Raw genomic sequence first — 12978 nt, 5'->3', positions numbered from 1 at the left:
CTTAAACTGTATGTGTGTGTGTGTGTGTGTGCGCGGAGGATGCAAGTGTGTAAAGGTGTGCATGCAGCAAACCGCATTGCATTTATAACCACAGGAAGTTGCTTTGTTGTAGAAGAAAGGATTGTGTGCCCCGGTTCTCAGACAAAAGGTACAGACAAAAACACAAAGAATGATCGGAACGTGTGTTCAAAAAAGTCAAATAAAATAAAGGTTTCTGGCAGCTCCTTTAGCCCCATTAAACATTTGTCTTTAGGTCCCTCTCATCAAAGGCAAATGTGCATTCTCTCTCTTTCTCTCTCTAATTTTACTGAGCATGGACAAGCTAGAGAAGTGTGTGTATGCCTTGTGTGTGTGTGTGTGTGTGTATACGTATACACACAATAAATGACCTTCAGCAGCATGAATGTGTTGCTAATCCCTGATGAGACATCTGTTCCTCCAAGCCTGACTTCTGTGTCCTCCAGGCACTGAACACTGGAGGACAGGCCCTTTGTGATGCTGTCTCCTCAGCCTCTGATCTGATTGCTGTGTCCCTTTTAGCAACTGAACTCGGAGCAGGGGTCACTGGTCCTTTGTGAGACGCTTATTGAGACCGTGTACGGTGAGCGGGGACAAGTCCTGAAGTCAAAAGAGAGAAAGGTCTTCCTCTTTGATGATGTACTCATCTGCGCCAACATAAATGTCAAGTAAGTCCCTCTTGTAGAACAAGCTGAGCTAAATGTCCTCGCATTCCAAAATACTTTGCTAATGCGCTCATAATTTGCAGCTCGAGCATGAAGTTGTGTGTAAGTTTTGAAAAGGAGAGTCTGCTGAACTGCACAGTTAGGAGAAATAGCTGTTAGGTGGCACGGGGCTCTAATGTGATGCCCTAGGTTTTGCAAGGATATTTTGGCAAACTGCATAGGAAAGAGAAATAGCTGCTAGGGGTTTTGAGCACTATCTGGAGTTGCAGGAGCTTTATCAGCTTTAAACAAATGGTAGAATGCCTAACTACAGCTACAGGAGTCCTAGATTACTGACATAAAACATTTTTTGGTTTCTTTCCAATTTATCTTATGTGACAGCACCATTGATCACATCTCTCTCTCTCTCTCTCTCTCTCTCTCTCTCTCTCTCTCTTTTCCTCCCTCTCTCTCTCTCTCCCCAAGTAAGTGAAAGGGATTTTGTATATTTTTGCAAAGCTCCTGTCAAAGATGTCCCTTAAAGCCCCTTTTTTTCAGCCTTCAAAGTAATTATCACTCTACGTCTTATTCAACTCAAGTGTCCCGAAGTTGACTTTGTCTGCCCTCCAGGATCTTCACAAACCGATCACAATGTTGATTGTCTGCGTGATTACAGGAATACATGAATAGCAATGAACTCCTCACAGCCAGGGGTACAATTTTGGCGAGGAACATGGGTGATCATACAGATTCTAATTCTCACTCCCGACTCTTCTTCTGACATTTCAAAGAGCATCATCTTCTATGGAGAGGCAGGGTGTAGTGCCGTTAGCAGGATGCGGAAAGGGAGGGGATTTCTCTAAGGTTGTTTTTCTTTAAAACTCCCTCCTCTAATTTTATTCTTGTCATCTCCACCAGGGGGCCTCCGGATATCAGCAGCCTAGTCCCAGTCGGCCCCAAGTACACCATGAAGTGGAGCGCCCCCTTGCAACAGGTGCAAGTAGTCGAGGTGGGGCAGGAGGGCTCTCAAAACAAAGACACCTTCTTTCAACAGAGCGGGGTCAAGCGGCCAAGCAGTGTCTGCACATCAGGTAAAAATAAAGAAATGTGAACCGCTCCTATATCATTCCTTTCCCCTATGTGTCATCCTGTAGTTAATCTCATCACTTGGACTGGCTTTTTAGTCTTAGCCCCTTATTCTGACTCAGCAAGACTAATCTGTTTCTGTTCTCAAGCATCCCGCGGAGGCCTGGAGATGCATCCGTGCTGCTTGTCATTCTGATTGAGGATGTGTTTGTGAGGAGGATAGTGATGACGGTCACTTGTTCCTATCTGCCTAGGGTGTTTTATCTTGGAGAGAGATGTGGGGGTAGAGAGCCCCCTGCCGCAGCATCCCCACAGTCTCATTTCACTCTCTGATAGACCACAAACAGATCTAGAGTGGAGTCATCAATCTGCAGAGATTATTCCCTCCCTTTCTAGGCCCAATTAGAGAGCCAGTAGCAGTAGATATGAATCGGTGGTTGAAACACTAGTTCCCCCACCACCTCTCACTAAACTCTGGTGTATACAGAGCTTGACGAGATCTCTGATAAATGTGCCATGGGAAACGGGAGATACAAAGCCTTATCAGGATGTAATGGTACAGGCTTTTTAAAGTTGCAACTCCATGACTTAAATATTAATGGTGCCTTCTTCAGAGTTAACGTGTCATGCTCAGCAAGCAGCTACTGTTCTGAGAGCTAGTTTGGATTCTCCCCGGATTAGGTTTTCACTTTTGTTCAGGTAGTGTGTACTCGTATACTCACAACTTTGCTGCAAGGTTTGGGATCATTTAAGGTTAGCTCTCAGTGGCTTTCTCTCTTCCTTTACTTCTGTCTGACACTGCAACCGTTGTACCCCACAGAGGGTGCTGGATTCTGACTCTGATATTGTCTCTTCGCTTTTTTTTTTTCGACACAGTGCCGGCCACCTTAATCATGTCTATCCAGAAACCTCCCTGAACATCTGTGTGGCCGATTCTCAAATTTTCATTCAGACAAGCTGTCCAATCTATTTATAGTTTTATCTCCAGTGATGTCATTCAGTGGTGTCTAGTCTAAATCCTGTGCTCCCTCAGCATAGCTCAAAATGGAGTCATTTTTCATCCTCTGCAGACCCTGGTACCCATCTTTATTGAAGAAAGCCAGCCCTTAGGGAAACACAGACCCGTCTTTCTTTCTCTTCACCCTTTGTCTTTGTCTATGTCTTTGTCGGGCTGTCTCTGTCCCTGTCTGTTGTGCTCAACATGCAGAAAGCCCACCAATGTGTGCTCTTTTTTGGGAGCAGTGTTTGGGTTGTTTACTCTTATGCTGTCTTAGCCTTATTCTGCCTCCATAACACCTCCCTCATTAATGCTTCTCTTTTGACCTGCTGTCAGGAGTGCTGTTTTTTTTTTTTTTTGTCGTCAGAAGTGTACCAGTGAGCTTTGGCTGTGGATCAGACAAAGGGTTTTCATGCAGGTGTAGAAGCTGCATTGTCTTTAAATCCACTGGCTAGCATCACTGGCACAGCAGCTGAGTGCTAGATTGCTGACTTATTCCAGAGAAAGCAGGGATGGACACCTCTGGGCTCTGGCCTTCCATACAAGTGAGCTACGTGCCTGGCGGCCGGTGTGGATAGCCGTGTCTGAGTGTGAAAACCATATCCTGCCTCACCAACGGGATTACGCTGGATTACAACTCAGCACATTCACCTCTTGGGCTGTAGCCAACAGCAGGCCCCAGAGAGAGAACTCAACGAACCTGCACAAGGGGTCCTGACAATCCCTACGGAGCGGACAGGAAGACATTGTTCTTGCAGCTTGCAGCACACCCTTTTATATTCAGATGTTTCACCTATTGATTCCTTTGACAGATGTCACAGGCTGCCTGGGACAAAGATCCCATTAAACCCCCAAAAGCTACAATTGAGCTCTTTAAATGAACAATCCCAGCCCACCCCTCTCTTCTCCTCACTCCCTTCTCTCTCACAGCTTCCCTCTCAGTCCATTTATGCACGTAGATAGACAAAAGGCGGCAGGTCCCGTCGGAGGAGCATGCCTCACTAAGCCCACCTACCGCCTCAGCTCTTCTGCTACTTTTTTATATGGCACCGGTGACAGTGCAGGACAGATCTGGAGCAAAATCTGCCTGCGGAATTTAATTAGGCAGTTCTCACGGAGCCTGCTGCTGGGAAGATGTGGGCCGAGGGGAGCTCGGACAGAGGATGGCAGACAGCAGGAGACACAGCTATCGATTCACAGCAGTAGGAGAGAGAGAGACTTTGAAGGTAGCGGGCCTCAAATCAATGCTGAATTTTGCGTCTAATGAGACACCTGCATTCCTTTTGGCCAGCAAAAGGGCATCATAGCTCCAAATAACAGTTTCTCCATCTGATTGTTTTTACTCATAAATTCACTCTCTGTAGTTCAACAAATAATGAAGATTGATCCATCTGCACATTGAACCTCTTTTATTAGTTCCACTGGAGTTTCAGCAAGAGCAACTTTTCTTACCACACTTCCGACAGTTCTCAGAGGCAATGTCATTGTATTCTCACTTCAACCTTGAACTTTCATACATTTTGCATGTCTGGGCTGTGACCAAAATCTGATACCCAATATGGGTAATTTCATATCCAGATAATACGATATGTATTATATCTTGATATATATCTTGTAAATGTAATGCATGCAATGAATATGACTATGATTTTAAAATGTCCCTGTATTTATATTTCTTATCCCAAAAGGAATTTGCAATATTTTACATATCCTTTTGTTAGGTTTTGTTGTTATGTAATTCATTATTGTGCATTGTGGTTTACCACTTATAATGATTGCAGCTGTGGGTAGCACTATTGTCCAAGTCTAATTTCCTCTCTGGGACAGTAAAGTATATCTTCCATCCATTATCTGTAAGCGCTTATCCTCATCAGGGTCAGGGTGGGGCTGGAGCTTTAAAGTATATCTTATCTTTCTTAAATTATTTATAGAAAATGGGCACAAGGAAAGGCATTTTTCTTATTACATTTTAAACGGACGTTGCAACAACAGCCATTATCTATTTCCATCTTCGTGCTTCTTTGCCGTATGATCTGCTGTGGGTATAAGCCTCTTGCAAAGTCTGAGTCTGGGGTTTGTTTTGACCACTCAACTGTACTGTTGTGCCTCTCCTCTGTAGACTCACCACATACTGATTGACATGGTTCTTGTGCAGGTGGTAAACGTAGTTAGTGGTGTTTTTTTTCTGGTCCGCATCAGACTTTTCATATCCAAAACATGTCCATGCAACATAAGTAGCCTCTGTTGTAGGTATGAGCTGCTGGCTTCCTTTTTCAGTGGTTTAAAAATGTGATTTCTCTTTTTTATTTCTGTCTATTGAAAACCTCTTGGTTTTGGTCTGTTGGTCAAACAAAACATTGTTGCTCTTATTATTCCTACTTTTTATATCTTCCACCTTTTAGGTAAAGCGATCCTGGGCCCTCCACGGCTTTACCAGGAGCTGCAGGAACTGCAACATGACCTGTCTGTAGTGGAGGAGGTTACTCTCCTTGTGGGCACGCTGCAGGGGATGTATCAAGTATGTGTCATTTCACATTACACTTACTAACTAACTATGGTTGGACTGTTTCACAGACAAACATGTATAATACAAAATATATAATGCAACAATGTCAGGCAGAACGCATGGTCTTGGGCATAGGTTTTCTCAGTCAAACTTGTTCTACAGACCAAACCACTGTAGTCACAGATTGTTACATTTATCACATCACTGTCTGGGTTTTCTTTAAAAAAAACTTGGTTCAAACAGGCCTCAGACTGACCTTCAAATGTGCTATAATCTCCTCCAAAAGCTTCTTTCAGTCTTACTTCTAAGCCAGTTCTTTCATGACATTGACTGGAATATCAAAAAAAAGTCTATAACTATACACTATAAAACATGGAACATTTTATACACTTATACATACTATTAGACAGGGTAACATTTAAGTAAATTTAAATTTCCAGTTTCAGCTCAAACTAACAGATCAAATTTGAATGGTACAAGGGTAATCATGTGGGGAAATTTCTTTCAGCTAGTCCCCTCAAAGAAATTGCAAAAGAATTGTAGATGTTTAAAATGGGATCAAAGAGCAGCCTCATATGCTTCTGGAAGCATCAATTTGTAAAAGCATGAAGTCTCCCATCTGTCTCGTCATCAGCGGTGCCACAATGGTGGGAATATAATGTTCCCTCTGATATACAAGTTAGAAGTGTCAGATTTGCTACTGTATGTCACAGTAGTGCCACCTCCCCCCTGTAGTGTTCAAATCAGGGCACTTCCCAGTAGTCTGCCACTAACACATTAACAGCACCATACACTACATCAGGGGGGTATACTCCAGCAATCACCAAAGAGCCTCTTAGGCTAATGGTGGCACCTTTTGCTTCCCTGCACTTAATGAGCACAATGTCCTCAGGAGGGGATATTGGTCTGGCACAAAATGACTGATTTTCACTTTACACTTTTTAGAATATTGTCCAACTAACAAATAGATGAAATACTTCTACACAGCTCATTGACTTCAGAAAATTGATTTGATTATATTTGACTTCAGGGATGGTGGTTTTACTGTAAAATGGATGTTGCTGTTGAAGTAAATTCAACGTTGCATTTAAGCAGATAAAATGCCACAACCGTGCGTCTTCAAATAAAGCACTACAGCTTTATGTGAATGGATGTGTGTTTGTTTGTGTGTAAAAATATGTACATCTACATCTACAGTATACCTGTAATGCTACAGCTCTGAAACACGTTTTAACTCTGTGTGTTCCTCCATCAAAGAACCTGAACACCACTGTGGCCCAGGACTGGTGTCTGGCTCTGCAGCGGCTTATTCGCATCAAAGAAGAACAGATCCAGAGTGCTAACAAATGTCGCTTACGCCTGCAGGTGCCTGGCAGGCCAGACAAGTGAGTAGTATCTCTCATACAGATGTGCTCTGAGTACAAGGTGCTGAATATGTTTGGGTATAAGAGCATAAATTCAATTCACAGCAGCAACAGCAAAGTCAACAAAACATGCAGCAGCAGTAACACCAAAGGTTTTTCTATGTTGGTAACTGATTTAAAAAGTACATATATTCATATGGATCAAGGGGCCAACAGTACACCTTGACCTTTTGCAAATTAGAGGCGAGAACAGTTTATTCTGTCAGAAGTGGGTAATTACCTGACTGAAATAATTCATTTCCTTCACTACCTGGATGGAATAATAAATATTCTCGACAAAACGTTCCTTCTGCAGGTTTGAATTTGGACACTTTAGCAAACAGTGCATAACTTTTCTGCACAATGGTCCCTTATACAGGTAACAAATGCCTGTATAAGGGCATCTAAGTAGGTGGGTGCAAAACCAGTTTATTTAGTTTAGACTAGTTTATAGGCGAGCATTAGCGATTTGAATTTGATGAGGACTGCTACAGGTAGCAAGTGCAGCTCAATGAGCAGCAAAGTAACATGTGCCATTTGGGGTTGATTAAAAACCAGGTGCACTGCCATGTTCTGGATCATCAGGAGAGGTTTCACCGTGCAGGCTGGGAGGCCCGTCAGGAAGGCGTTACAGTAATCAAGTCATGAGATGACCACAACCTGTATTAGTAGTTGGGTAGCACGTTGAGTCAAGTAAGGCCTGATTTTTTTAAGTGCAAACCTTAGTGCGTAACTTTCCTGAGTTGCTCAACTAAGATTCATCTTATTTTATATTTACAGTGTGTGTCTTATTTAGCACAACTTATTTAGCATTTGGCAAAGTATATGCTTCATCTCCTGCTAGTTGTGTGGTAACACTTTTATGGAGAGTTGCACAATAATATATGCATGTCATCCGTATCTATGAAGGCTTTATAATTAAATATCTTATCAGCCCAAAATGAAGGTTTTTGTTGATATGATCTGCTGATAGGATTTTTGCTTTAATTATATTAAAAAACAACACAGGTATGTTGCTGCTGTGTGGAGGAGTTTTTTTCTTTTTCTTTGTGTCCAAAACCGAACAGCAAAATTGTTCTGCAGTGATTGCTCAGTCATGCAATGAGGAGCCCATTCACATCCCTTCAGCTCTACAAATTAACGTCTTCATCTTAAAAGGTGTTATTATCACAAATTTTTCCAAGAACAAATAGAAACGAGAAAAAGAAAAGAAAGCTGGCATGGTATTTTGCCCAGTGAATGGGACATTTTTGAAAAGCATGTATTTTATGTCTGCATCTGCCTACATGCCATTATGATAAGAGTATGTATAATAATATGTTAATTCCACTGCAGGAAGTACTTGATGTTCTCTGCAATTAGGTGAGAAAAAAGTGTGTATATACAAGTGGCCAAAATGAATTTGGCATATTGGATATCAGCAATATTCAATTTTGTGCATCCCCAATATGTATGGCTGGTAGCAGAAATGTAATGTTTTACTTTATCTGTCCAAACAGAGCAGCAGCAGGTGCAGTGTTGTTCAGCAGAGCAGATATGCAGTCCATAGCAAGTTACCTTGTTATACTAAGGATGTCAAAGTGGTTGTCTTAACATCCTGATCCTGTTGGGTGGAGTGACTCCTGAATGACTGAACACCTACTTAGAGAAGAACAAAGATCCCAAGTAGAGAGCATATGAGTAGCTTAGAGAACTGCAGAGAAGCTGGGAATAGCAAATAATGGCAGACTATAATGGATCCCATTTTGTGGTTTCTGGTGGGCATAGGATAAGAAAGAGGTAGGAGAGGACAAAAAGAAAAAGATTGCCATAGAAAAGCCAGGGCCCTGCTGAGAGAGACAAAGCAGGAGAAGGAGAGGAAGAAAGAAAGAGTGAGAGTGATGATCGACCTCCCCCATGAAAAGCTTGGCTCGGTGCCGGCAGGGCAGCGGCAGTCAGAAGAGTGGGCCTAATGCTTTAGAGCCAAGGAGAATCTAACTGTGCCAAGCCAAGCTAAAGTGACAGCTTGAGCAGCGGAGCTGTGCAGATCAGTTCTCCCACATCTCCCAGCTTCCTCGTCGGTTGTCACACCAGGCCTGCAGGGCCAATCTGCTTACTCAGATGTTTGGTGGAGCCAGATGTCGTGCTTACAAGAGAGTCCCCGAATTCCCCTTCAAGGGGTACCCTATTTGCTGAGTTCTTGCGATAACGTCATTAGCAACTACACTGACAAGGAGATTCCCCACCCCTACATATGTCCAAGCTGTAGATTTGTATTTAAAAACTTAAATAATTTAGGGCAAGACCTGTGCTGAAATCCTACTTGGAGATGGCTACGGTTTTTGTGGAGAGGTAAAAGATAACAAAGTCAGCTAAAAGAGAGAAATCTCCTGTAGGGAAAAAGAGTCCAATCCTGGTTGTGTGATAGTGATCTAATTGAGGCTGCGCCTCTGTGTCGGGTGGCTGGACCAGGGCTGGGGGTGACAGGTGGCACAGTGGGTGCCCAAACCATTCTGACACTACCCAGGGTGCAGCAGTGGCACATTGCAGGGGAGAGCAGCAGGCAGACTGGTTCTCTCTTTCTCACAAACACAAACTCATCCACATAATCACGCACACATACACTGGTCCTCCCTTGTTATCCTTCTCTGTTTTGTTACTTTAATGGGTATTTCTACAGGTCAAAAGTGCATCCAGAGTCGATGCACACTACATGTATTCACTTGTGCTTCTTGCTTACAAAGGCACCTGCACACAAACAAGCATCCACCGTAAAGAAAGAAACACACATACACATGGGCGAAAAGAGCTGAGACTTTGCTCTGCTGGGGAGTGAGTGGGACCGCAGCAGGGACCCCCTGTACTGAGTTGGTCCCCTCCTGTCTTGGCCGCAAGCGACTCTCGGCAGTCAGGCAGCACATCACAGCCTCCACACTGCAAACAGACTGAGTACGTGGAGAGAATCCTGACTGCTGCCTCAAAGGCACCAGCCTACGTGTGACAGCAGTTCATTAACATCCTTTTTTACTGCGTCTGCTGGAGAAACCACAGGCATAGATACAGGGGCCATACTGGCAAATGATAGATACAGAGTTTAAATTTCATACTTTAAACAAATGTGTTTGTTGCTCATCCTCCATTCCCACTATCATACGTGAAGGAAACGTATTGTCAGCCTGAAGACATGGAGGGTGTGCAGGCTACCTGCAAGGGCGATTCGCAGACCTTACAGTCTCATCTCACCATCTTTAGTTCGTTCTGGCAGAGCGTCTCTGGCAGACGTGCTCCCAAAGAGTCTCTGGAGAGTCCTTATGACCTTATGACAGCAGAGGATTGTTTCATCTGTAGAAGAAGTAGAAGAAGACGTGCTGTGGATAGACGTATGGCAGGATCACACTTAAAGAGTTGTTCACCTAAATTACAGAAAAAGATAATCTGAGTGGCAGCCTGTCATGCACCCGTCCTTCAGTTCACCTCCACCCTCCAGAGATACAAACAGTATCTGCAGAGCAGACTTTCTCTGTGACTGAGATGAGTTAAAGGACATGGTTCAATATCTAACCCTGAGAAATAAAGACATCATAGTGTTCTTAACTCAAGATGCTGGAGTGTTACTATGACATCTGTCACATTCTTGTATTTAGTGTGTAATAGTATTTGAATAACACCCTAACCTCTGCTCTGTTGTGTTCAGCCTGATTTATCCAGGGACAGCACATATTTTTTTTCCCCTCTGTTCTTCACATTCACACATTGCACACCTGGAAGCGACCAAGAATAACCACAGTCCTCCACTTTTAGCCAGTTGCCAGGTGCAGCGGGGCTGGAGCTGAAGGGCACCTACGGTACATTTTCTTTGGTCAGCTGTAGTTTAAAGGTTTGTGTTGCTCCTTGAGTAGTCAAACCACAAAGGGATAAAGTGCACATTAACTTATTTACAGAGGAAGTATTTGACCTAATCTTCACATAATGTTTGCCCTAGATTCATTTTAATATAGACAGCTTTTGTTAGATACTCCACTCACATCCATTTTATGTGGTTGGTTTGACCCCTTTAACAAATTGCTGACAAGATTAAAACCCAAATTTTCATGCTGTTCTAATGCAGTTATTTTACGCCACACAGTTGAATTTGTATCTTTCTATAATGTACATCTGCTACGGGGTGTAACCCCAAGTTGATAATCTTGGCTGTCGATTCCACTCCACTCAATCACAGATAGTGATGATTACTGAGTGTTTGTGTGTTGACTTTTCTTATTGTGAGCGTACCAAGAAGAAGAAGAAATCCTAATTAATGCCAGGTCACCGCCATCTGGTAGCAGAAACACTGCAGCGAGCACATAAAGTGAAAGTTAACAGCATCGTTTAACACAGATTCATTCAAGGTCGGATAATTCTACGGTTCAGCGACATGCACATTTCCAGTGTCTTGTATAAATGATGACAACCAGGTATTTACTTGTGAACAACAGTATGAAAGGTCAGATCAGATTGAATAGTTGTTCATTAGCTTGCGTCATACACAGGAATAGTGTGTTACAGTGCTGTTAGTCATTCACACAGTGATGGCAGCGTATACTGTAGTTAGTTGTTGGATGGGGATTCTATTATATATCTATTTTATTCACCCTCGAAACTAACCATTTAGAGTTCAGCTAAGAACCTTTAATTAAGTCTAATAATGCAATCAAACTTTTATCAGGAACTCCACATCTTTCTGTTGTTGTCAGGCAAATTGTATACTTCCTGTAGAGAATCCTGTGCCTCTTTCTGTCCACTCTTCAGTTTGTTACACAGTCCTGTCACCTCTCTAAATCACATCCAGTCCAGAGTCCATCTCTTGTAACATTTTTCTATGACTGATTGTCAGGTCCGTCCAGAACTAGATCAACAACCTCCCATAGGGACACTGAACCATGTCCTTTAACTCATCTCACTATTTGCAGAGCAGACTTTCTCTGTGACTGTTTGTATCTCTGGAGGGTGGAGGTGAACTGAAGGATGGGTGCATGACAGGCTGCCACTCAGCACTCACTCCTACATCTGTCCCGTCCTTGTGCATTAGTGTCACACGTGTGCTTCGGCACTGACCTGCTCCCATAAATCAACCCGAGCGGACACCTCGCTTTGCTCCCTCGTACCCCCACCCCCACCGCCTCTCTGCCCTCTCTCCTCTCTCCTCCCCTCCCTTTTTGGACTCTCCTTATATCTCTCGGCTCCCCTCCTCGTCTCCCCTCTGCCAGCATGTCCGAGTCTAGTTCTCCATTCTGGCAGTGCACCACACCTGCACTGCGGCTGTCAATCAGCAGGCGGGAGGGAGGAATCGGAGACTGCTCTCAGTTTAGCATGTTTGAGGCCGTGTGGGCATGAAGTGTTGCCTTAGGAATCCAACCAAGTGAGTAGTTGTATTCTCGTCACACCCCATCTCCCCCTCTGTCTTCGGCAAATTGCCTCCGCTATATTTAAGCAGTGAATGGTATGAATTACACCTCTTTGTGAAAGCTTCAACACGTCAAGGAAGTTTGAGATCTTACTTACTTTATTCTGCTCCTGTCTGAAATCTCTTTCTCTCTCTCTCTCCCTCGTTTTTCACTATGTGTGTGTTTCTCTGCCATTTCCTTCCCTGCTCTATGAAATGAAAATGAATTTGCAGCGGGCAACGGCAGGTATGACAGAAGCTGTGCACTGTTCTCCACTCTATTACCTTCTAATGATGTCTGAATGTGAAATTGTCTTCCTTATGTGTGGATGAGACGCCCCCCTCCCCACGCACCCCTCCTTTCACAGGCTCTCTTGCACTCTCCTTTTCTTTCTTTCATCCACCCTGAATCACTGTGGAATAGTTGTACAGGTGACTGAAGCAGGGCTATTATTTTTGGAAAGCTGCTTAGTCCTTTTTAAGAAGACATCTCATCCTTGGCCAGACAGCTTACTTGTAGTTCCAATAAAGCCTGATCAATCCAGACAACAGAGTGCCCCCTGTCAATGAATAGGCACCAGCTGAGTCATTGCTAACTCAGGGCCATAGCTGCCAGTCTCACTTTAGAAGGCTCAGCATTAACAAGTTATTTAGTTGACAGCAGAGTCAGATATATAAACAGAGACATGGCTAGCGGTCTAACAAGCTCAAAACATGATGAAATAGTTAGAGTTAAAATGGTCTATTTATCTGCCTTAAATGTAATACAACCTATGCAGAGTATAAAATCCATCCTGTGTTTATGAACAGTATGTTGGTTTTAAGTTATGGCTCTCAGTTAAACCCACAAAGAGAAAAATCGACTTATAAACAATTAGCTCTGGGAGAGACCTTGCATTTCTGGGCTTGTTTCTGTATTGACT

The 12978-nt window shown here is 43.3% G+C and overlaps 1 protein-coding gene across 2 annotated transcripts in view; it reads left to right on the top strand.

Moving 5' to 3' along the window:
* The window catches only part of arhgef10la (Rho guanine nucleotide exchange factor (GEF) 10-like a), a 103164-nt gene that overhangs the window by 37249 nt on the left and 52937 nt on the right, over positions 1-12978 (top strand). For both annotated transcript variants that reach the window (XM_019254940.2, XM_019254941.2), the window contains 4 exons: positions 541-686; positions 1581-1753; positions 5148-5263; positions 6509-6636. In XM_019254940.2, coding sequence (XP_019110485.2) covers positions 541-686; positions 1581-1753; positions 5148-5263; positions 6509-6636 — 563 coding nt within the window. The remainder of the gene's footprint in view (positions 1-540; positions 687-1580; positions 1754-5147; positions 5264-6508; positions 6637-12978) is intronic.

Source organism: Larimichthys crocea, chromosome VI (genome assembly GCF_000972845.2).
Source record: "Larimichthys crocea isolate SSNF chromosome VI, L_crocea_2.0, whole genome shotgun sequence".
Lineage (NCBI taxonomy): Eukaryota > Metazoa > Chordata > Actinopteri > Sciaenidae > Larimichthys > Larimichthys crocea.
Note: the sequence above shows the minus strand (reverse complement) of the source record. Positions and strands in the feature narration are given on the sequence as shown.